The sequence below is a fragment of the Phyllopteryx taeniolatus genome, chromosome 7 (assembly GCF_024500385.1).
Source record: "Phyllopteryx taeniolatus isolate TA_2022b chromosome 7, UOR_Ptae_1.2, whole genome shotgun sequence".
In the NCBI taxonomy this organism is placed as follows: Eukaryota; Metazoa; Chordata; class Actinopteri; order Syngnathiformes; family Syngnathidae; genus Phyllopteryx; species Phyllopteryx taeniolatus.
The window spans coordinates 23,815,136-23,840,616 of record NC_084508.1 but is presented as its reverse complement, the minus strand read 5'-3'; the positions used below and the strand labels follow the sequence as shown (position 1 = coordinate 23,840,616).

The following is a 25,481-nucleotide window of genomic DNA, read 5'->3' as shown; positions in this document are numbered from 1 at the left end:
AGGGATAGAGGGAGCGGATGGAAGCAACAAGTAGAAGCTCTGAGATATTTCATGCTTTATATTTGGAAAGGCTCGACCGTGATCCTCAAGTGCATTGTGGGAGTCTTATTGTGTCTCCATGTACAGCATGTGCCAAAGTCAACCACTAGCTTGGGTTGTTTTAACAGCATTTTTCAGAGTAGTCATTTTGACATTTGTAAAACAGTAAATAGTTGTACAAGTTTTAGAGGTGGTTCTGTTCAATTTAGCTTTAAGAAAATCCTGCTATTGCCATTTTGCCTATGCAAGTTTTTCTTACTTTCTTCCACAGTACTGTCTGATAGAGCAATTGGTTCTCATGCAGTAGCTGATTTTTCCAAACCTTTTGCCATAAGTGGAGTGAAACTGGAAAAGCAACAACAAATGTGATGGTGGCCTAAGAACTAAGCAATAATATAAATCTGACAAATGGCTTCCTAAATTGAGATCTTTATAGAACGTACGGCACATTTGAGTAACTTTATTGGTTTTTCTACCATACATAAATACATATTTGCAACATCAGGTTTTCCTCTGAATCATTTGAGCGGCGTACTACAAATTGATCAACAATTAGGGATCTAATTTCAGAGACTGCAGCACATCGCCGGAGCGCAAATGTTGGTGTAGCTTGATTCCTTGCAAGCGCAAGAAGCGTTGCAAATTGTTTGCCTATTTGCCAGATTGGCCTGGGGGTGTGTCCTTTCACATCTGTCCTGCGCATGTGACAATTTGGTGACTGATAGTCGGTCTAAACCTTTGTTGTGAAAGAACAAGTCATACAACATGGCATTTTTAATTGGCCGTTACATCTGCACGTTGCAATGCTGTTCACCTGCGATTCAAATTTCAAATCGCAGAAAAACTAGGAGCCAGTGGTTGACTGCTCATGAAGATTCGTTGCAAAATCCCGTACACTGCAAGACATTTCAGTTGTGGTCAGTTCAGTTCGGTCGCATCTCTTGGCATAAGTTTACCGAAGCTTGGGCCATAACTATATGTCATTTGAAGAAGTTGTGTGGAAAAAGTGGAGATCATAAAAAAGGTCTTGCTTGATGATTTTGCACACCTCTTCTATTTCTTCTTCATTTCCTCTTTCCATCCACCTGTCATCTATGTGTAAAAGCTCCCACACCACCAGACATTTGTTTTCCCGAGTTGGCTCTCCTTGCCATTTGCCTTCCTCTTTGTTTGTCCTGTTTTGTTTATTGTGTTTCCTCCAACTTGTGTTCCCACTTCATCATATCTACCTTTTGTGTCTTCGGCACCCCGCTTGTTTCCATGAAACAGCAGGGTCTAGGGTCTTGTTTGTTGAAAAATACATCATTTAGGGGGTTGAATGTGTCAGAGTGAGCCTTGACGACATCTGGCAAAAAATAACGTGACCCCTTCCCCCTTAATTCCCCAACAAGCCCACAGGACTCATTGCATAGCCTTGCTTTGTGGAGTGGTCGTGGACATTTCCTGATGTAAGTAAGGGGAGAAAAGAAGGAGGGTGGTATGGAGGGATGGATGGAGGAAGAGAGGCAAAAATAAAAATGGACTTCCCAGCTGTGTCCACAAAGCCTTGTAGAGGCAAATGCCTTCCATATTGGAGGGTGACGTTGTAAAATCTTTGCTTGTCTGTTTTGTTTCTTTGTTTGTTTGTTTTGCCAAAGGTCTCACTGAAAGAATTAGCTGTATTGCTCACTATCACTCCTGTTGATGCATACAAGGTAAACACTGACGTTCCACAAAATTAGATACAACCGCACAATGCAAAAGATCCAATACAGAGCTACAAGAGAGGTACTAATTTAACTATTACGGTCTCCCCCAAAAAATAATAATTAAAAAATTTCCTAGTCTGATAACATCCCTCATATAATATCAAATTTTAACAAAATGCGTGAAAAGGAAACATGTTTTTTTTTTACATTTTCATGACATTTTTTCACAACCTCCTCGGGCATTCTTTATTACATTTTTACATGTTTTTGTTTATTTTTTGTCAATCATTTTGGCAGTGATACAGCTTGAGGCCTGAAAGTTTGCAGAAAATTATCTTTTGTCTTTTAGCCTTCTTTAGTCTTTTTTACTCTCTCATTGTGTTTCAGGACTGTGCAAAATTGTATTTGCACAGAACACGGCTGTTAGATCATTATACCCCCTCCCCCCCAAAAAAACTGTTTTTTTTTCCATAAACCACTTCACACTTGTTCAAATCTACCAAACTTTAAAAGCTGGCTTTATTATTTGAATTACTGAGTTTTTATTACCAAGTTTGTGTGTGTTGTGTGGGGGGTGTATGCGCGTGCATCTTCAAGCAAGCACTGATCATTCCAGGGGTGACGATAAGGCATCTTTTGTGGGACGTTTTCACGTCTTTGTAAAAGTGCTTGATTCTTTTACCCTTCTCTCTCTGTAACTAAAGCCCATTTAGTCTTTTCCATTTATTGAGCCTCATTGGCTCCTTCTGACTCCAAGTTGCAGTCCATGCCTTCCCAACGATCACAAAATAATAGATTCTCCCAAGTCCAAGAAATGATATCAGTGTGTTTGTGGAAGAAAAAAAAAATTCCCACAGGCTAAATTTGATCTACTGCGTGAATTGTGTAGTCATACAGTCGGCCACAGAACATTGCACTCACAATAAACTCTTAATAAATCAGTGTGGACACACTGTAAAGTGTCATATCAAGTAATGTTTTGAAGATGCCATAAAACACAGCTTTTTGCTATACGATATTGTCGTTTTCACTTAAGTTATATATATAGTTGTACCAATTTTACAATAAGGGCTATGGAGCATTCTTTACTAGCTTTTTAATTTCCATATTACCGCTTAGTAACACATTAATGAGATGACTTCCATTTTCCATACCGCTTCTCCACACTATGGTCGCGGGTGTGCTGGAGTGGCTGACTCTGGGCAAAAGGCAGGGTACACCCTAAACTGGTCGCCAGCCAATCGCAGTGCAAATTTAAACAAACAACCATTTGCACCCACATTCACACCTACAGGCAATTTAGAGTTTTCGTTTAACCTGCCATGCATGTTTTGGGGATGTGGGAGTACAGAAGAAAACCGCCACAGGCAAGGGGAGAACATGCAAACTCCACACAGGCGAGGCCAGATTTGAACCCGGGTCCTCAGAACTGTGAGGTAGATGTGCTAACCAGTCGTCCACCGTGCCACCAGAGACCTTCTACTACACTTCAGGGCTCCAGACTGGGAATGGTCACATTTTGACTCAACACACTGGGTGTACATTTTTCATCTCCTCGGTAAATTTGCCGATTTAAAAAAAAAAATTATGTTTTTTGTTGCTGACAAACTTCTGCTCCACACTTCCAGTTGCTGGTGATAATGCACAAATGAGCTGGTTTGCCAACCGACATTAACATCAAAAGAACAAGAAAGGAGACAAACAAAAAAGAAGACGAAGGCAGGCAGTGAATGACGGCTGTGATTGGCTAATGTGTGAAAAGAGGGAGGTCTTGGGGATATCGCGCGAATCAGTACCCTTATTATGATTTGGTACCAATTGCTGTTATCTATAAAACATAATTACAATGGCATGTGCTGTTCCTGGTTTTCACAATGGTAATATTTACAAAAGTCATGGAGTTGGAATGCCGAGGTCAATGCTAAATATCGAATTCATTCCAATCAAATGTAAAAGAAAACACTACAACACACTGAATAATGGACCCTGCATGTACTCAACAGTGTTGCCTATGCTGGGTACCATTGTGAGGGCATATTTCCCCCTCCTAAAATAAAAGTCAAAGAAGTGATGGACATTTTTTTTCTGCACAATGGCTTAGCTGCACACACAGTGACATCTCGTTTCAAAGTACTGTATACAATGTGAACGCTGAATAGATGAAAGGACCGATAATGGTTTAAGTTGATCCATGTTTTCTGTTTTAGTTCCTTGGACCGCTGACTGAGGGCTTCTCTCATCTCAACTTCACTTTACACACAACATTACACTTCATTTAAGTAAAAGAGACATTTTAGGCCTGTTTATAATGGCTGTGAAAAGACCCAGAAACAGTGCTATGGTTGGAAGAAAGACATAGACACACACGCATATGCAAATAAATAAATCTGAACATTACAGTCATTTATTTATATCAGCTTAAAGAAACAAAAGGATGCAATCAAACTGCAAGATGTGTGTGCAGACACACAACAGGTGTGTTACATTACATCTGGGCTAAAACCAAATTACCAGCTGTACAAAGTCTCGAGACGACATCCGGTTGGAAATCACATGCATGCGCTGACAGACAGACAGACAGACACGCACGCACACACGCACGCACACGGAATTATATTCATTTGACTTATTGACCTCCTTTCATTGGAACATCTGTATGAATGATAATGGCTTCCTTACCATGAAATCAACTCATATTTCAAGTTTCTTATCATTCCAATCCACCTCTTGAGAGTTTTGGAAATGTCTCTGCCATTATTAATGAGTCTGAAATCAGTTTTTTTACCTCTATTCTCTCACCGCTTTTCTTTTCCTCCAACTGCTTGGGTCAGTGCCCTAGCCGCTCTTTACGATCCCACAACTGGACAGCAATGATGGGAAAGTGCTGAAGACTTTAGTTCCAGACAGAATAATTTTTTTTCTCACTTCAACCTTGAGACAATTTTGTCTTTCTTTGCTCCAACTTTCTTCCAAGTATAAAAGCTACAGACATACATGAGCCCTCACGTTTTCTGGATAAGGTGAGAGGATCGTATCCTATTATCGCCAGCTATGACTGGTTGGCTAATTTGGCTAATTTTTCAAGGTCAAAGTTTACCAGTGTATCAGCTGCCTGAAACAAACCTTGGGCTGGTTTGGAACTGGCCTCTTTATAGTAAGTGTTAAATAAAAACCTGATGGATGAGACATGGATGTTACTCCTGATGCTGCGTCATCAGCAGATGAGTGAGCAGACCGTGTTAAAGTGCTTTGAGTACCTTGGGTGCAAAACTGCTATAGAAGTGAAAGCCCATTTACCATTTAGCTACCAACCAAGTCCCTGCTCCAGCCAGGAACCATGCTTCTGCTCCAACTACCAACCAAGCTTCTGCTCTAATGACCAACCAAGTCCCTGCTCCAGCCAGGAACCATGCTTCTGCTCCAACTACCACCCAAGCTTCTCCTCTAATGACCACCCGTGCTTCTGCTCTAACTACTGACCAAGCTTCTGCTCCAACCACTGACCAAACATTTGCTCCAACTGCCATCCAAGCATCTGCTCCAATTACCACTCAAGCTTCTGCTCAAACTATTGACCAAGTCTCTGCTCCAGCCAGCAACCAAGCTTCTGCTTCAACTACAACACAAGCTTCTGCTCCAGCTAACAAACAAGCCACTTTTCCAGCCACTCAAAGAGCCACAGTCTCTACTGAAGAAACACTGTCTTGGCTGAATTTTAGCCCAACTGTTGTTTGACCCTTACCAAAAGCCAAACAACCGGAACTCCATCCATCCATCCATCCATCCAGTTTCTTCCGCTTATCTGAGGTTGGGTCACGGGGGCAGTAGCTTTAGCAGGGAAGCCCAGACTTCCCTCTCCCCAGCCACTTCATCCAGCTCTTCCGGTGACACCCCAAGGCGTTCCCAGGCCAGCCGGGAGATGTAATCTCTCCTGTGTGTCCTGTGTCATCCCCGGTGTCTCCTCCAGGTGGGACATTCCCAGAACACCTCACATGGGAGGCATCCAGGACGCATCCTAATCAGATGCCCGAGCCACCTCATCTGGCTGAACTCAATGTGGAGGAGCAGCGGCTATAGTCTGAGCCCCTCGCTGATGACCCTGCGGAGGAAACTCATTTTGGCCGCTTGTACTCGGGATCTTGTTCTTTCGGTCACGACCCACAGCTCGTGACAGTAGATAAGTGTAGGAACGTAGATCAACTGGTAAATTGAGAGCTTCGCCTTTCGGCTTAGCTCCTTCTTCACCAAAATGGACCAATACAAAAACCGACGGACCCTCCTCTTCAGCCACCTGTCTTCAGCCACCTGAATAGACCTTACAAGGGAGGGTGAGGAGTGTGATCCCCCTGTAGTTGGAATACACCCTCCGGTCCCCCTTTTTAAAAAGGGAGACCACCACCCCAGTCTCCCAATCCAGCGCCCCATCCCCACTATACACAGTGTTAATGGTGCATTGCTTCCCCCTCCTGAGACGAAGGATAGTGGACCAAAATTTCCACGAAGCCCCCTGGAAGTCATTCTCTGTGGCCTCACCGCACTCCTCCCATGCCCAAGTTTTTGCCTCAGCGAGCACCAAAGCTGCATTCCGCTTGGCCAGCCAGTACCCATCAGCTGCCTCAGGAGTCCCACAGGCCAAAAAGGCCCGATAGGTCTCCTTCTTCAGCTTGACGCCATCCCTCACCGTTGGTGTCCACCCACGGGTTTGGGTATTGCCGCCTCGACAGCCACCGACCACCTTATGGACACAGCTCCGGTCGGCCGCCTCAGCAATGGAGACGCTGAACATGGTCCACTGGAACTCAATGTCGCCCGCCTCCCCCAGGACGTGGGTGAAGTTCTGCCGGAGCTGAGAGTTGAAACTCCTTCTGACAGGGGATTCTACCAGACGTTCCCAGCAGACCCTCACAATATGTTTGGGCCTGCCACGTCAGACTGGCATCTTCCCCCACCATCGGAGCCAACTCACCACCATGTGGTGATCAGTTGACAGCTGCGCCCATCTGTTCACCCGAGTGTCCAAGACACGCGGCTGCAAGGGGAAACATCCTCCATACAGTATGCGATCACTTTTCATGTAGCACCAGGAGCTGCTAAGGGCAATCAGTCTGTGAACTCCAGTGGACACCACACTAATTTATCTCTCCATCTCCTTCTGTGGGTCACACCGGAGCAGACCGCTCTTTTTTCTCCACGTCACTACTCAAACTGCTGACCGTGCAGTCTCACTTTGATATCTACTGTGTCAATCTAGTTGTTTTTAAAATGTAGCTTGTTTACTCTGGCCCTCCAGTTGCAATTTCTCTTTTAAGGGGCTCCAAGTGATTGAAGGGAAGAACATTTGTATTGCTTAAAAATTGTTTCAGCATGAGATCATTTTGTCTTTACTTACATTATCTCCACTGTTGATGCTATCGTCTCCCGGTAGAACAGATATGCACATCTGTCTGACATTTGTCTAATGGAGTGCACGCTTCGCAAGAGGCGTGTTGCCATGACTGCGTATGCTTTTTCACTCAAATGAAAATGCATTGTCCCATTCAACTTTGGAGTGAATGGTTGTCACAACGCCATTATGACATTCTGCAGTTAGCTGACTATTGTGTCATTTTATTTCAAATGCTACCACTGGTCACTTCTAGGTTGAAAAAGCGATGGAATGTTTATACATCCGTTGCAGGGTTGTAATTGTCTGGCAGTGGCTAACATGTGCTCTCATAAGACTAGTTAAGATGCTACCGGCACAAGTATTGTTTTTTGTTAAGTCTTGGTGAAAGCTGCTACTTGTAAATGCTTCTTTTTGTGGTCTAGTCATCGATCCAAAGCGACTTAAAACAATGAAAGTGAAGATTAGTTTCAAGGTCAATGGGTCATGCTGTTGAAATCATGCTGTGATGCATTGCCAAAGATCAGTGACTCAAATCTTGTCTCCTAAATTAATCCTCCTCCGCAGCACCAGATGTGGTCAGTGGAATGACTCAGAGTGTTATCATAATTCAATCAAATGTCAGCGATTAACCAATCGTTTCTGCTCTCGCCACAACAGACTACAGGACTGGGCCGTGTTTCACGCAAGTGAACAACCAGATGTGTCAGGGTCAGCTCAGTGGAATCGTGTGCACCAAGACACTATGCTGTGCCACCATTGGCCGAGCGTGGGGACACCCCTGCGAACAGTGCCCCGCCCAGCCGCACCCGTGCAGACGAGGCTTCATCCCTAACATCCGGACCGGAGCATGCCAAGGTCAGATAGTTACCTTTGCTAATGTTCCTCACCACTGCAAACATTACTCATTATGTCATCACCTCCACTGAACATCCGGCAACATCTCCAGGTCAGTGTCAACAATTCAGAGGCCTGTTTACATCTACTGGATGCGTATTTCGTGGGAAAATGCACATTTACATATCTGTATGAGTGTCCCAGTTTTTGTAACTGTAGCTTTTTTGGGGATGGGAAGAATCTGGAGCATACAGAAGAGCCAGAAGTCAAACCCGCCAAACAAAAGGTCAACTAGCTACATACAGTATATAATGAAAAAGAATAAAAGAATAAAATAAAATGAGACCAAGAAGAAATTGGGCTTTAGTAAAGTTTGAGGCAATATAATCAGTTCTAATTGCAGTGGAAGTTCTGTTGAACACAATCAAACATTCCCATATGAAATAATGGAAATATAATTACAGTGATGACTTCAGATGCAAGTTTAATTCAATGCTTTAACTTACCACTTAAAACACTTGTATCTCAAATTAGATTTCTCCAATGAAATGAATTGAAATGCCATGAATCCCTTCCAGTTGTGTTGTTTTGAATGTGAGCTGCCTTGTAATATACTGCATGTATTGCTCTTACATTATTGAGGCTGGTCCATCTTTTGGAATGTCACCAAAAAAGTCACAAAGATGCCAAAGAAAAGCAAGAAATCCATAGTTGTGTGTGAATCTAGTGACATATTTTTCATAAAAATCTTAGTTTAATTGCCATTATCAGTGCAATGTTATTTGACTTTAGGGGTTCTACTTAACTAAGTGTTCTGCAAGAAAACTGAAGATAAAAAGGAATTAAGCATACAAAAAGCATGTGTCTAACTCAACAAAAAGTGGTTTCATTAGATGGGGCTTCAAGTTCCTGGCTGTAGGTTAAACAGATCCTTGTTTATTGCGCTTAATACATATGCTAAGTCACCAAATCACCAGAGAGCCTAGAGTGACGTCTTGCTGGAACCACTACAAAGTGTACGTGACCATGAATCCAAATGTAAGGAGTGCACTCCAGGCTCCATCACGGTGTTGGCGGCAACATGCTTTTTTTGTGTCTCGCCCTGAAGAGCAGACAGTGTTGTGTTCAAGTGGAGCAGAGGTTGAATTGAATGTCTTCTGGAGATTGAAAACCGCCTCTTTAAGAGTCTCTCTGCTGCACATGCTCAAGCCTCTTTGGATCCTGAAGGGCGTCGAGAGGGAAATAAATCCACTTTGTGAAAATGTGTATGCACGGCGTTACACTCATTTCTCAAGGAGCCCACCGACTGACCTTTCATCAATACTGGGAAAAGTGACTCAATGTGAATTCTGGGAAAACTTTACATTTAACAACCTTGGTTCCTGTTCCAACAAGCTCATCTTGCTGGAAGTTACGACTCATTCTGCTGACACTCCCATTGTAAAATCTTTTAATAAGTTAACAAAAATCTGACAAAATGGCCACCTGAAACACTTTGTGGATATGTTTGATATGCTGCATTACACTATATTACAGCATCAGAACGCTTGTGCTTGTTTTGACTAATTTCTGTCTCTTTTGCTGGTAGATGTGGACGAGTGTCAAGCAGTACCAGGTCTTTGTGCTGGAGGTAACTGCATCAACACTGTGGGATCTTACGAGTGTAAATGTCCCGCTGGCCACCGTCAGAGCGAAACTAGCCATAAATGTGAAGGTGAGTCTGGTCTTGATAGTAGCAATTATAGAATTGGAAATGTTTTCTAAAATGCTTTGGGATAGCAAATTGGAAATGATCAATTTCAAACAATCAGAATATTAATCAGAATATACAAAATATAGGGTCTGTTAGTGACCCCAGTAATACCAAAATGATTGCTCTGGGGCTCACAACTGTTGAAAGTTTTTGTTAAGCCGTCACAAATATGTGAACACGATTGTAAACCCTCGTGGTGTCACAAGGTTATATAGAGAGAGAGCGAGAGAGAGAGCGAGAGAGAGAGAGAGAGAGAGAGAGAGAGAGAGAGAGGGAAAGTTAATTTGCCATGTAAACTAGTTCAAAGTTCAGTTCACCGTTCCCAAAATAAACTACAGTAGTTCAGTTCATAGTTCATAATTCAACATTTTGTACTAAGTTCACCGTTCCAAAAAATTAACTAGTTCATATTTCTTTTTTTCCTCAATATGTTGCTGATGGGATATTTCCCTCAAAATACTTGTTGTCACCCATTCAGTCCACACTAGCAGCCAGCTGCAGACTTCACCCAACAATCTCAAGAACATGACGAAAAACTTGTTGCTTGAATGTTCTTTTATATATATATATATATATATATATATATATATATATATATATATATATATATACAAAGAGGAATTAAAACAAAAACAGAACTTTTGTCCATAATGTGAAAAAAAAACAACACAGTATGACAGGAACAATGGTGAAAGGGCATTAATAACTGCATTTCTCACACCTCTGGCTGACTCCATCCATCCATTTTCTGAGCCGCTTCGCCTCACTAGGGTCGCGAGCGTGCTGGAGCCTATCCCAGCTATCATCGGGCAGAAGGCGGGGTACACCCTGAACTGGTTGCCAGCCAATCGCCAATCATATATATATGTATTTCTAATACAGCTCTTGCATTCAATTTGGTTAGAGTTTGCAAGTGTACCTAATGTTGTGGTCGCATGAGTGTAAGTAATGATGTTTCCTGAAATACAGTAGCAGAGCTGAAATGGTTAACAAAACAGTTAGAAACAGAAGGACAATTATGACGGGTATTATCAGTCTGTAAGGATCTTCAAGGTCTGAGTAGAACCATTCAGCAGGGGTCCTTTTTTGTCGGGTCGTCATGTTTCTGCCTTTCTAAGCACAAGCTGAGATCCCTCACTGAGGTTTTAAGGCACTTTAGATAAAGTGCTGTTAAGATGTAAGATGTGGGAGTCTGATTGTTTGTGGCTCAAAAAGGCACCTGGTTTTTATGGTCTGGTTTCACTTGAGTCTGCACTAAATACTTCTTTTTTTTTAACCTGTACTTCCATTTTACCCTCTATAAGTACAGTCTTTACACTGCCAACCAGCTTTCTGAACAAAGGAACACTTTCGCTATGTTTTAAGTTACACTCACACTCAGCTTCTTTACTGCCCTAGTATTTAGATGGGATAAATCGATGTAAGATTTTCTCTTACATACTTTCCTTACATGCATCGACCATACACATTACACCTACAGGAAGAGGAGTTGGTCACTACGTTGCGGCTATAATTGTTTCCAAACTTTCAAGTTCTAAAAGATTTGGGTATTTATTTATTTATTTTTGGGTCTATTTGTGAGATAAGACAGCACTAGAGTTGGGGAGAGGAGCAAAAAATTCTAGTGAAGAAATTTCTTACTTACTCGAATAATATGACTCAAGTAAAAGTAAAAAGTAGTACTCCAAATAATTAATTAATAAGAATTAAATATCACACAGACATCAAATTACATTTTGCAGATGCAGACTGAGACAGACTATGTTTCTGAAGCTCCAAGTGGAGTTGTTTTAGGCTGAATTGTTGACGTTTTTAGGCAGACACAAATGACAGCGCATGACGTAGCTGTTCTTTTTCGCAGTCCATTCCTGCATTTTCCATACCGCTTACCCTGACTCAGTTCATGGGTGATTTGAAGCCCATCTGCCATGTTTCATGTAAATGCGTCAATTTGCTTCTGCGTAAGACTGCTGAGACTGTGCCGTCTTCCTGGCTCCGTTTGATTGGTGAAATGAAGTGAAACGTCACTAGTAGTTTCGTTGGATTGTTGAAACAGAGTCATGTAACAGAAGCCTCTCTGAACAAAACAAAATAGTGCAAGTAATCATAAATAACTGTCGATAAAAATACAGATAGCGAACTGAATGAAGCTCAATGTAATGGAGTAAAAGTAGCATTTCGTCTTAACAAAAATAAATAAATAAAGTCAAAGTAAAAAGTATGTTGCTTTAAAACTAGTCTCACTAGTACAATATATCCCAGAGTAAAGTAATTGTAATGGAGTTTATGTAGCTCGTTACTACCATCTCTGGACATCACTGACACTGGTCTTTTATACCGCACTCATCTTGCTTTGTGCACTAAGACACAGACGTTTCTCAGATGTTGTCAAAAATTTGGACGCATTCGCTCGTCCTCGATGTCTCAGTGAAATAAATTAAGATTTTTGTTGCATGCCTTGTTGGCTTAATTAATTAATTAAAATGTTTACCTCAATAGTTTCCCCCATGTAGTGTAGATTACAGTATATAGTCCTAAAAAATGCACTAACACACAATTGTAAAGGGGAAAACACATAATCATAGTCAAGCCATATGAACCACACGGGCATTTAAGATGTAATTATGCCCCACAGCGGTGCAGTAATGGCACATGTGAAAAAATATGTGGCACACATCATAAAAATCTGATACAGCGTGGAACTTCACTTTGGGTTTCCCCTCGTGAAGCAACAAGAACCCTTCAAGCCCAAACCCTGAGTGAATAATAGTCAGTTAATGTGGTGTCATAAAGCATACCACAAATAGGTGGGCCACCTCAGCACTGTGCTTTGGTACTCTCGGGGTCATTGCCATATCATTTGGGGTTTATTGAGTTCTTCTCTCCCACTATATGGAACCTTAATTAAATTAGCAGCTTCATATTGAAAGAGTCTTGTGTTTGCAGCTCTAATCCCTTTTAAAGAACAAAGACGTAATTGCTTGGATGACTTCATGCACCCATTGTTGACTGGAATAAGTGAGTGATTATTTGGTTGTGTGTAACAATATTCCATGTTAGTGGAGTACGTCCTCTCAAGTCTTCCAAAGTAATATATTTAAGAGAGACACAATATGATACCAACCTTCCATAAAAACACTTATTTATATATATTATGATATTTTATACAGTATGTTTCCTTTATCATTATAGTATGATAATTTTATATCTCTTTTTACATAATTGCAGTGACTAAGTACTTCTTGGGTTTTTGGACCAGAGGTACACCATTCAAGCCCCACTGCATAAAAAAAAATAAAAAAATAAAATAAAAACACTGTTTTAGAGAGATGCTAGTCTCCTTTCTAACTACTCTTGTGGTGCCCTTGAGCAAGGCACCAAACCCGCCTTTCTCCTTGAGGGTGTTTAATCAATATACAAAATGTACCTGTGAATATTCTCATTCATCCAGGTCATTTCATTCCTAGGGAAGTGAATCGATTGCAACTGCCCTCTTCTGGTTGTCCTAGAGGACGTTTTGCCTCTCTTCTGAGCAGGCTTCATCAGTTCATGCACATAGACTAGCTAGGACAGCTCTAGCCTGTGTGTTGGTGTAGAAACTCAACTCTGTATCCCCTAAGTTAGCAGCATACCCCAACCACGACTAGTATCACTCTTTTGGGACGCAAAATAACAGATTGTATTGAAGAGAGGCCTCAACAGCAGTCATTATTGTCAACTTAGGGGATCAATGGTTGGGTTTCCACTAGACTTTACACCGATCTGATCGGATTGATCGGTATCGGACGATAATTAGCATTTTATGATGATCGGCCATTTGGGTTTCATGTCATAATTCACCCATCCGATCAACGACGTCATCGATCGGCTCTGCCAAAGACATTTACATTTAAAAGAAAACTGAAATATCACACATCCATAAGTATTCACTTTGCTCAGTATTTAGTGGACGCACCCTTTTGAGCTAATACAGCCATGAGTCTTTTTGGTAATGATGCAACAAGTTTTTCACACCGAGATTTGGGGATCATCTGCCATTCCTCCTTGCAGATCATCTCTAGTTCTGTCAGGTTGGATGGTGAAGATTGGGGGACAGCCATCTTTCAGGTCTCTCCAGAGATACTCAATTGGGTTTAAGTCAGGGCTCTGGCTGGGTCATTCAAGAACAGTCACAGAGTTGTTATTAAGCCACTCCTTTGTTATTTTAGCTGTGTGCTTAGGGTCATTGTCTTGTTGGAAGGTGAACCTTCAGCCCATTCTGAGGTGCTGAGCACTCAGGAGAAGGTTTTCCTCCAGGATATCCCTGAACTTGGCCACATTCATCTTTCCTTCGATTGCAACCAGTCGTCCTGTCCCTGCAGTTGAACAACACCCCCACAGAATGATGCTGCCACCACCACGCTTCACTGTTGGGACTGTATTGGACAGAGATGAGCAGTGCCTGGTTTTCTCCACACATACTCCTTAGAATTAAGGCCAAAAAGTTCCATCTTGGTCTCAGACCAGAAAATCTTATTTCTCACCATCTCGGAGTCCTTCTGCTGTTATTTTCTTTCTTTTTTTTTTTTTTTTGGTGGAGGGCTGCAGTGATGGCTGATTTTCTAGAACTTTCTCCCATCTCCAGACTGCATCTCTGGAGCTCAGCCACACTGATCTTTGGGTTCTTCTTTACCTCTCTCACCAAGGCTCTTCTCCCCCGATTGCTCAGTTTGGCCGGACGGCCAGCTCTAGGATGGGTTCTGGTCATCCCAAACATCTTCCATTTAAGGATTATGGAGGCCACTGTGCTCTTAGGAACCTTAAGTGCAGCAGAATTTTTTTGTAACCTTGGCCAGATCTGTGGCTTGCCACAATTCTGTCTCTGAGCTCTTCAGGCAGTTCCTTTAACCTGATGATTCTCATTTGCTCTGACATGCACTGTGACCTGTAAGGTCTTATATAGACAGGTGTGTGGCTTTCCTAATCAAGTCCAATCAGTATAATCAAACACAGCTGGACTCCAATGAAGGTGTAGAACCATCTCAAGGATGATCGGAAGAAATGGACAGCACCCAAGGTAAATATATGAGTGTCACAGCAAAGGGTCTGAATACTTATGGCTGTGTGATATTTCAGTTTTTCTTTTTTAATAAATCTGCAAAAATTTCAACAATTCCATCTTTTTCTGTCAATTTGGGGTCCTGTGTGTACATTAATGACCTGAAATGAGTTTAGCAAATGGCTACAATAGAAACAAAGAGTGAAAAATGTATACCAGAATAGTCCAGTTGCGATCGATTCAATGCCCTGAGACGTATACAAAATGTAATTTTAAAAAAATTTAATGAGATATAAAATAAGAGTTGTATCAAAAATGTGAAGATAATAATTCACAGCTTTGACTGACACTGTCACAGACATGTCATTATAACAATATGTGTATTGTATTATTATTTAAATATCATTTAAAAACATCCCCAAAAATTGTGGATGTGTCAAAAAGCACGACAAATTTAATTTGAATTAGTTTTTTTTACACTGTGTTTAACCTTCTAATATTATTTTATTTATGGTTTAATTGCTTATTCTTGAGAATAAAATTTAAGTGTTTGTTGTAATGTGGGTTTTAAATGGCAATACAGAATTATTATATAATTTTATTTATTTTTGTATGCTCAAAATCGAGCTACTCATTTTCAAAATGCTAATTACACATCAACCTGCACAATATAATGCATCATTGACAATCAAAATGAATGTGTTTCAGACATTGATGAATGCAGCACCATCCCTGGCGTGTGTGATGGAGGCGAGTGCACCAACACAGCTGGTAGTTACGTGTGCACCTGCCCACGTGGTTACATCTCCAGCACAGACGGCTCCAGATGTGTGGGTGAGTGTCGGCAAATGTCCGGGCAACATTCCGCCGTTTTTACCTTTCGTTCATTGGCTCGCACATCCGAGCGTGCGCGTGATGAGTCAGACTGGCCAGCAGACAAACACACTTTCATGTACTCTTTGGCCTCCACAGCATAATTTACACTTGGTGAGACACAGATACACACCATACCTCACTGATGCGCCCCATGAAACATTACCAGGTGTTAATGTACTGTATTCTTGAAGTCTATCACAGGAAACATAACCAGGTGTTTACTTATAAGATTAAGTCCAGGAAAGTGCTTTATGCATTTCATGTTATGCAACACCTGTTTATGATAAAAGAAAATGTTTTTTTTTGTTTTTGTTTTTTAGTGTGAGAAGCCTTTTTTGTAAATATTTTCAAAGATTGCTGTTGTTGGGAGGACATTTGTTGAAAATACAGAAATGACTCATAAAGTGTATTAAGAAGTCTGCTCTTTTGTCTGTTTGGACAAATAATATGCAACAATTAATCGTACATAGACACGTTATTGGGGCTGCTTGAAAAAGCCTTTCCATATTCTATTAATAAGACCTCCGCCAAGCTCAAACTGTTAACCAAAGTGGGAAAAAAAGACACTTGCCCTATTTGTACGGTGGCCGACAGGGGCTAATGCTGTAAAAGAAAAATGCTGCAAGATTTAAAGAAAAAAATAAAAATGATGCAATCACAGAAAACAACAACAAATGAAAAATTTAGGAAGATAAAAACGCTACAATCACAAATAAAAACAACAGCAAAAGAAAAATGCTCCAAAAATAACTGCAAGAGAGAAATGCCAGTTCACGCCACACAATGGCAGTCCACCAGGCCACTAGGGGGCGTGACCTCCGGGATGGACCAGTCCTTTGACACCAGAGGCACAACAGGTATGTATAAGTAGATACGACATGCCCATTTTGAGCTCCATGCCAACAGTGATGCTAAACTAGGGAGGTCAAAGTCGTCAGCGCATTCCACGTGTGTGGACAGCGAGAAAACCAAAAGACCAAGGATGCCGACACATTGTGCTGCATACGGTTGAACACCGTACAATTATGACAAGGGAACTTGGTGTCCGTTTCATGTATAATTACGTATGTATGTTTGTATGGGGCGGCACGGTGGCCGACTGGTTAGAGCGTCAGCCTCACAGTTCTGAGGACCCGGGTTCAATCCCCATCCCCACCTGTGTGGATTTGGCATGTTCTCCCCGTGCCTGTGTGGGTTTTCTCCGAGCATTCCGGTTTCCTCCCACATCCCAAAAACACGCATGAATTGGAGACTCTAAATTACCTGTTGGTGTGAGTGTGTTTGTATGTATGTATGCATGTATTTATTTATTTATTTGCTTTCTATCAAATATGGCATATTGATAGCATACGCTTTGGTGTTGACAAACTGTAACCCTCATGAAAATCGGTAAAAAAATGGGCAAGTTACGACTAATTTGAATGTCCATGCATTGCCTTCTATAGGAACGAAGTCACGCCACGTAGGCACGTCGGTTAGAGGGCCCTTCCGTATCTCGGGTTCATTTGGAAATTCAATCAGACGCTCTCACTGTGCTCTGAGAGTACAGTGTTCAGAGATGTAGAGCGCACTGCATTTTCTATGAATTGAAGAACGATCGTGTTGGCCATTATCAGGGGTATGTCAGTGCGTCGGCCATATTGAAGTGGCACTAAGCAGACCCAAAAAAATGGCATGTAAATTCGACACAGCACAGAGAAGAGTAATCTTAACAAGCCTGCCAAATTTGAATGACTAAAACAAATTGTATATAAAATCAGCTTTCAAAACGTGAACAATAAGGGCCTCATCTCAGCTCTCAGACGCTGTGGGTGTGTGCATGCTTCAGCTTTCACACGATATTTAAATAAATATACTTAATAACATATTCTATGGATAAAGACACGCAATATAAGTATTCAGTACATGAGCTTGCTGTCATGTGGTCTCCTTCAAAGTGTCAGATTTATGACATTTAAAGGGGAAACATGTTGGAGAGGAATGGGAATCAAACGCAATTAGTGACTACTAACTACTAACAGAGATGACAGAGATGTAGTAATATGATTTATAAACACAGGCATACATAAATGTAAGAGCCTTTCTAAGAAGACTTTTGGCAAGATTTAGTGATGTGTCAGCAATCTTTTGCTCCCATACAGCATCACTATAGCTGGACGATACCTCTTTTGTCATTTGCCAGCTTCCTTATACAAGCGTGTCCGCGTTTTTTTGTTTTTGTTTTTTTTCCCTTCGCACCAAACTATGACAACGTGATCTGTGCCTCAGAGCATTGTCATGCCCAAACAAGAGTGAGCCTTCTCCGCCTCAGTTCAACGGTCAAGTATCAAGTATTTCCCTTAATTGGAAGCACAGGAATAAAAAGCCCCATATATGTCCACTTGAGTTTGGTCACAAGGTGCCTAGTGAGTCACAACCTTAACTCGAACCTGTGTCTCCTTATTTAAAATCAACACAAACAATGTGAATGAAAAGAGTGAAAAGGCAGCTATTAAAGAGACTTGTTGGTAGATTTTTTTTATAATACTGTACGGGAGAAAGGCTAAATGGTAGTTCCCGCTTTGTTTTTATGTTGTATTTCTTCAAAATTGATCGACATTCTTCATGATTGGGTTTAATTTTTTTCCCCTCCATCCTCTGAGTTGTATCCCAACCTCACTTCTTTTAGTTGAGGGTTTGCTCCTGTTCAGCTGTCTGGAGGGAAAGAAGAAAAAAGAGAGCAAGAACAAATCAAACAGGTGCCAGACACAACCCCCGTACATCCTTCCTTGGCCTTTGTCCCACTTCCAAATTGAACCAGACAAGACACGGAGGAGACCGATAAGGAAGCCAGACCCGCCAACGTAGCCGTTTGATATCGTCTTGGAATATTAAGAGCCTGTAATCTCAGGTCACACCTCCATCTTGGCCTGAGCTCAACGTCGACTGGAATGGAGAGAAATACGGAATGAACTATTCTGCATTGCTCCTCATTAGACTGACAGTGTTAGAATATTATTATTTTTTAATTAACACTAAAACTTCTTTCATTTTTGGTAACAACTTGACAAGTGCACAAAACCGCTCATTGTACAATATATGAATGAATGATTTGTGCAAGACAAGGGCGAGTAAGCATACTGGTACTCACCCTTATTAGGGTACGTTTACTCAAGAACGATCTAATAAATTTTTTTGGGAAAAGTAGATAGTCTTTGTCAAAACACTCACCGTCATTCATACGGATGTACGATAACGCACAAAAACATTTTCATTTGCATGAGAGTGCCACCAAATGCGCAACACCAGATTCTGGGCTCCCCTACATAAATTCAATGAATGGGCCCCAGCATGCTCATTTTTTTGGTCATGAGGGAAGGCGGACGGGGGTGGGGGGGCGGGGGGGGGGGGGTGCAGTATCCCGGTCAAACATTATACGATGGCAGCGGACGAATTTTGCCAATCGGAAAGAATTCGCCGACATGACAGTCTTTCAAAATACCCGCACTTCCATTTCCTAAAACCCAGGGGCCCCCATGCTCAGGGCCCTGGGAAAATCTTCCCATTTGTGCCGCTCACCCACAACTCTCGTGAGGACAAGTGGTACACAAAGTAAATGGATAGCTGGATGGAAGGAGGTGTCGTAATCAGTCGTCTATGACATCCGTTCATCAAAATACCCGAAAGATCAAGAATTCGCGGAATTCCTGGTTTGTTGTTGTTGGTGCCCAACCAAATTGTTTTTTCCAAATAAAAAGGCCAATTCCAGAATTCATGTCTGCTGTTTGGAGGCAAGGTGACAGGGTCTGCGCTGGATGTCTTGCATGGATGCTGCAATAGAGGAGGCCAGTGGGGGCTGTCGGGAGGGCGTGGCAGTAATCAAAGCCTCATGGCCTGTCACACGGTGGAAGCCAGGGTAAAAGATCTGTCCACTCAGTTAGGCTCTATAAACACTTCTCTTCAAATGAAAGTATATGCTGGTGTCGTGGCACAACACTACGGCAGAAACCGCCATCTGCTTCTAATTAAAAGTCTTCGGCATCCTCATCAGCAAATCCCATCGAAGTCCTATGGGATCTTAATGGGTTTTAACTCATGTGTCAAGTTTGTACACATTAAGAAAGGAATGGCAATGCATATCTGTAAAACATGCCTGTGTGTGTGTGTGTGTGTGTGTGTGTGTGTGGACTTCATGTATTCCCACACACAGCAGAGCCCCACTAATGTTCTGATCTAACTGGCAGGAATTGCTCCACATGCAACTGATTCATTCCAGACTGCTGGCTCATTAGTAAGATAATCGACATGTGGGACCCCTAACATGCACCCCTCCCCCTCCTCCAATAATGCTTAACTTTCTCTTTAACCCCTTTAGTCGACACACACACACACACACACACACACACTGTACTGTATGAATGCTTTCTTGCTAATCGAGTGATTTCCAGAAAATACTCTCATTCCCCCCAATCTCTCTCTTCACTTAGACATGCTCTTCGAACTTCTGCCCCATTGACCCCGACCTGTCAAACTGTAACAAATATCTCTTTTTTGGGGGGGGAGGCCCCCTTAGATGCCGGCAGTTAGTCGAGACCCTGGGCAACCTTTCCCCATTGCTGACCCATAAAAGAACTTCCTCCCCACCCACCCTGGAGGGCGCAGGGCATCGTCTGCCTTAGCGCTGCTGTTTCCAGAGCAGTTATTACCTGGAACCTTTTCATGTGTGTAATACAGTTGCATGGCTGGGGGGAAAAAAACCAACTTGTTTTATTATCTGAGGTTTAACAACACAGTGCCCTTTATAATTGAAGAGTGCACTATGCAGTCTGTTGCATCTCTGACCACACCTGCTACCAATGTTGTTTTGTTCACTCCAGAAATCCTCTTGTCCACCTGTAATGATAACCAGCAGATGCTGGGGTCTTTTGGTGTACTATATAGTCCTCTTGTACATATTGCCTGATAAAGATTCCTGCTTGAAAGTATATACTTGAAGTATATACTTTAAAGTACACCTGCACCATATTTAAAGATTGTTTCTAACTACTTTATACATGTTTGAAGATAATTGCCGAAAATTTACAGACTGACAACTATGTGGTACTCAGTTTTGGAGATAAAGCATTAAACTGTTTTTCACCATTTCAGTTTTCCTGATTTTTTTTGTGGCGTGGGTAAAAGGGTAAAAGGGGGCTCAGTGACGCGCTTGGGCCCTGGCATAAGTCGCACATCCCCCAATATATAAACTTGTACTTCTTAATTTGCAGCAGCGATTATCTACTGTGATTGCAACATTAGCTAGGCAGTTATGCCTTCACCCCAAAAATGCCTCTTCCCTTCAGATAGTCAGCTAGCATGGCCACTTTAGAGTGCCACGTTGTTGGCTATGAGTGCGCGCACCTTACACAGAGAAAGGTGGCTGAGCGAGGAGGGGAGATTTTTTTTAAATATATTTAAGTCCGACCTGACAGCCAGTTTGTGGACCGGGGCTTGGGACTAGCCATCGAAGGCTTTAGATGGATATATCTTCACAGCTCAAACATGTACAGTACTGTGTTTTTAGACATAAGAAAGAGGTACAGTATTGGATTGACAGTTTTATAAATACATTAATCTCATAGTCTTTACAAAAATAATTCAAAGTTTTGTATTTTGCGGGTAATTTCCTTAATGGTCATGAGATTTTTATTTCAGCAGTTCTTTTCTATTAATTGTTACATTTAACTACACATATTTTTAAAAAAATAAATAGAATGCGACAGTGTTGGTACATAGCCTACCAAATTGGCTTGTGCCTCATATTGCTAAAGAAATACTCTCAGACAGTGTAAATGAAAGTTCAAAATTGCGTACAATTTATTTTTTCATACTGCTCTTCTTTAGGATCTGATCTGAATCTGCTGATGTACTGTATTTAATGAAGCAACAGTTGCTGTAGTATAAGGCAAAAATAGCTCTAACATGAATCATAATCTTTTGATCATAGTGGAAGAAAGAAGAAACAACTTTTACGTTTTTTGTCTTATTAACACTATATACTACATATACAGTATAATGAGAGTAAACAGTCTACATGTCCAATCCAATTGCAGACCAGCGTGGGGGAACATGTTTCTCTGCACTGGCTAATGGTCGCTGTGCTGCTGAGTTGACTGGCCAGTATACCAAGATGCAATGTTGCTGTGACACCGGCCGCTGTTGGGCTTTGGGACAGATTCCCGAGATGTGCCCTGTGAGGGGGTCTGGTGAGTGTAAACACACATATTAACATACATTAAATCTTAAGGTTTCAAGAACACTTAATGTCCTTTACATTCCACTAAAGATGGAAAGTTTACGCAGCTGATTGTAAATGGTTTATGAGCCAAAACTAAAATGGCACTCAGTAGAGCACAGACCTCCAGCAAGGTTGACATCTTTGGTGGAGTTTTGATAATTCATTAAGCATGATACGAAACAGATGTGCACCAAAAGGGAATTGTTTTTGGGAATGAATGGGAAAGAATTCCACCTACAAAGCTTCAACAATTAGTGTCCTCACGTTTATTGAATATTGTTAACCTTTATTGAATATTGTTGAAAGAAAAGGTGATGTGGTAAACATGACCCTGTCCCAACTTTTTTGGAACATGTTGCAGCCATAAAATTCTAAGTTAATTATTATTTGCTAAAAACAATCAGGTTTATCAGTTTGAACATTAAATATCTTGTCTTTGTAGTGTGTTCAATTAAATATAGGTTGAAAATGATTTGCAAATCATTTCATTCTGTTTTTATTTATGTTTAACACAACGTCCCAACTTCATTGGAATTGGGGTTGTAGTTGAGAAGTTCTTGATGCAAGAAACAAATGCAATGGAAAACATTACCTCTTGCCTGGATGAGGTAATAATCTAGCACAGCAAAACCAGAAAGATTGAGGCAAAAAGCAGTTTCATGAATTCAGACTGATAGCTCTCATCTCTTCAGTAAAAATCTAAGAAGACCTCTTTGTGTGAGACCATCATTTTTTGGATTGCTTTGAATAATAATGAACTGGTTGTAAAGCCTCCAGTACTTACCGTCTCTCTTTTTTATCTCACAGATGAGTTCCGTCGTTTATGTATCGTGGGCGTTCCTCAGGGACACGGCCTCCCCAACGGCTACCCCAACGGATACTTCCCCAACAGCAATGGCAACTACGGACAGAAGTTTCCCAGTATTTCCAATGGGAATGGGGGCAATGGCGGAGGCGGTTTTGGAGGCAACGGTGGAGGTTTCGGCGGCAATGGTGGAAGTTTCGGAGGGAACGGAGGCAACTTTGGCGGCAACGGAGGAAGCTTTGGAGGGAATGGAGGGGGACTTATGACCCATCACCAAATAGGTGAGTTAGACTGGTCACCAGTCAATCACATAGTGATTGTGAATGGTACATTGAGTCGGACTCACACACTACACAGAGGGCTGCTGTGTGAACAATTGCATTAACAATGACCTTAATTAATTTAGCATCTGGGTCATTCCAAAATTGGATGAAAATTTAGGCACCAAAATAAATCAATTCAAAAAAGACAATTTACTATGTACTTTTGTGTTATGTTTTCAAGAAAAAACAGGTAATAAACCATCGTATAATTTGATTCGTCCAGCTCAACAATCGATGGTACACTTTTATGAGCTATTTTATTAGCCAGTATTTTAGTTTTGGCTAATATTTTAGTGTGTTCGGGCGAACCCTGTTACAGATAATCAGGCACCTGAAAAACATGTACCGTATTTTCACGACCATAAGGCGCGCAGTATTAAAAGGTGCAGTCTCAGTAACGGGGTCTATTTCTGTATTTAACACATACATAAGCCATTATTGGGCGCAGGCATGGTATAACATACGCTAGCTTAAAACATACGGTAGAATGCATGAACGCTAAAACTATGTTTTTAAAAGGGCAGCGGGAGCAAAACTGAGTTCGGTTGTACTTTATTGAAGTATTTAACAATGTACTCACGTTATTTTTTTATCAATCCTCATCCACAATCCATTCACAAATTGTGGCGTAACTCGCCTGGCGCTGCCTCCTAGTCTTAGTAAAACTGGGTTCGCCATCTGTCATCCATCGCTCCCATGCCGCTCGCAGCTTCACTTTGAACACCCTGTTTACACCGATGTCCAGCGGTTGGAGTTCCTTCGTCAAGTCTCCCGGAATGATGGCGAGCTCAGAGTTATTACACTCAGTCGAATGGTGACTGTAGAGACGCTTCTCCCGGCTGTTCTTTGCTCATTAATCCATTGCTCGAGTTGGTCTTCCAACTCGGGCCACCTCGCCTTGTTTCCGCGGCAACTCAGCTTCATCTTCTTGACTTGGCGAAGCTCATTTTCCTGCTTCCTCCACTTGCGAACCATGGATTCGTTGATCTTGAATTCTCTCGCGGATGCTCGATTCCCATGTTCCTCCGCGTAACTGATAGCTTGCAGTTTAAACTGTGCTTCGTAAGCGTGTCTCTTCGTAGGTGCAGTTTTCGGGGGTCATTAGCCAAACCGATTTTGTTTTGCACAATACACATACCAGCGCTATATACCTACTGGGGGCGTGCCTTTAGCGTCCTCCTTCACGCGCACCCTTCCCTCTTTAACATCTGCATGCTGTGCTCGGTCACGTCTGCCTTTCCTCTATATAAGCAGTGTTCGGCAGGAAATGCTCCCAGTCAGTCAAGCGGTAGCGCTTATCAAAGTCACACAACAAAATTTACCGATTTTGAAACTCGGTGCACACATAAGGCGTGCCGCATTATAAGGCGCCCTGTCCATTTTGGAGAAAATTTAAGACTTTTAAGTGCGCCTTATGGTCGTGGAAATACGGTATTTAAAAAAAACAGAGCTGGATTATTATTATTTTTTTTATATATAATTACTACTATTTAAAAAATGTCTGTGATTAAAGGTAATAATGTTTTAATTAATGCAAGGAAGATATGTACGGAAGCGTATTGCATTCACTTGGATAAAAAAAAAATCCTGTTTTTCTGAGTAATTTTTTTGAGGGCTTTGTTTTTCTGACTATTTTTTTCTGTTTTTCGGACTAATTTTTTTCCCACCTGTTTTTCTGACTATTTTTTTCTGTTTTTCGGACTAATTTTTTTCCCCCTGTTTTTCTGACTAATTTTTTTCTGAGTTATCGGGACACATCGAACTCATGCGAGAACCTGCGAACTGCAAGTGACTCTTTGCGGAATCCGTAGTAAGCAACATGACCGGCTTATTCAGTTTGATCAAGTTTTATTTTTATATGGGTTTAAGACACTGGGAGAAAAACAGAAAAAAATAGTCAGAAAAACAAAGCCCTCAAAAAAATTACTCAGAAAAACAGGAGTTTTTTTTTTTTTTTAATCCAAGTGAATGCAATGCGCAATGCAATTGAACCGGTAAGGTAAACGTGTATAGGCAGGTTGAAGGTGTGCGAGCAGTAATCCGCCATTAGTGAGTCCGCAAAGAGTCACTTGCAGTTTGCAGGTTCTCGCGTGAGTTTGATGTGTCCCGATTACTCGGAAAAAAATTAGTCAGAAAAACAGGTGGAAAAAAAATTTGTCAGAAAAACTGAAAAAAATAGTCAGAAAAACAGGTGGAAAAAAAATTTGTCAGAAAAACAGAAAAAAATAGTCAGAAAAACAAAGCCCTCAAAAAAATTACTCAGAAAAACAGGAGTTTTTTTTTTTTTTTAATCCAAGTGAATGCAATGCGCTTCCGTAGGATATGTATCAACAAAAACATTAAAAAACAGTTTATAAAATATTTGATCTGTTACATTTCAAAAGTAAGTTGGTCATTAAGGGGGAGAGACTATAGGAATATTTCAAGAATCCCTTTTACTTTCACAACAGTTATATATTTTCTCAGGAGAGCTATAATTTACA

At 41.4% G+C, this 25,481-nt stretch overlaps 1 protein-coding gene across 2 annotated transcripts in view; it reads left to right on the top strand.

Annotated features, from left to right (window-relative positions):
- The window catches only part of fbn2b (fibrillin 2b), a 96,296-nt gene that overhangs the window by 29,079 nt on the left and 41,736 nt on the right, over positions 1-25,481 (top strand). Inside the window, exons 7-11 of one of the 2 annotated variants that reach the window (XM_061779368.1) lie at positions 7,771-7,968; positions 9,536-9,661; positions 15,447-15,572; positions 21,686-21,838; positions 22,678-22,956. In XM_061779368.1, coding sequence (XP_061635352.1) covers positions 7,771-7,968; positions 9,536-9,661; positions 15,447-15,572; positions 21,686-21,838; positions 22,678-22,956 — 882 coding nt within the window. Of the gene's footprint in view, positions 1-7,770; positions 8,060-9,535; positions 9,662-15,446; positions 15,573-21,685; positions 21,839-22,677; positions 22,957-25,481 lie in introns of those variants that run through there. The other variant, XM_061779369.1, reaches the window with a different exon arrangement.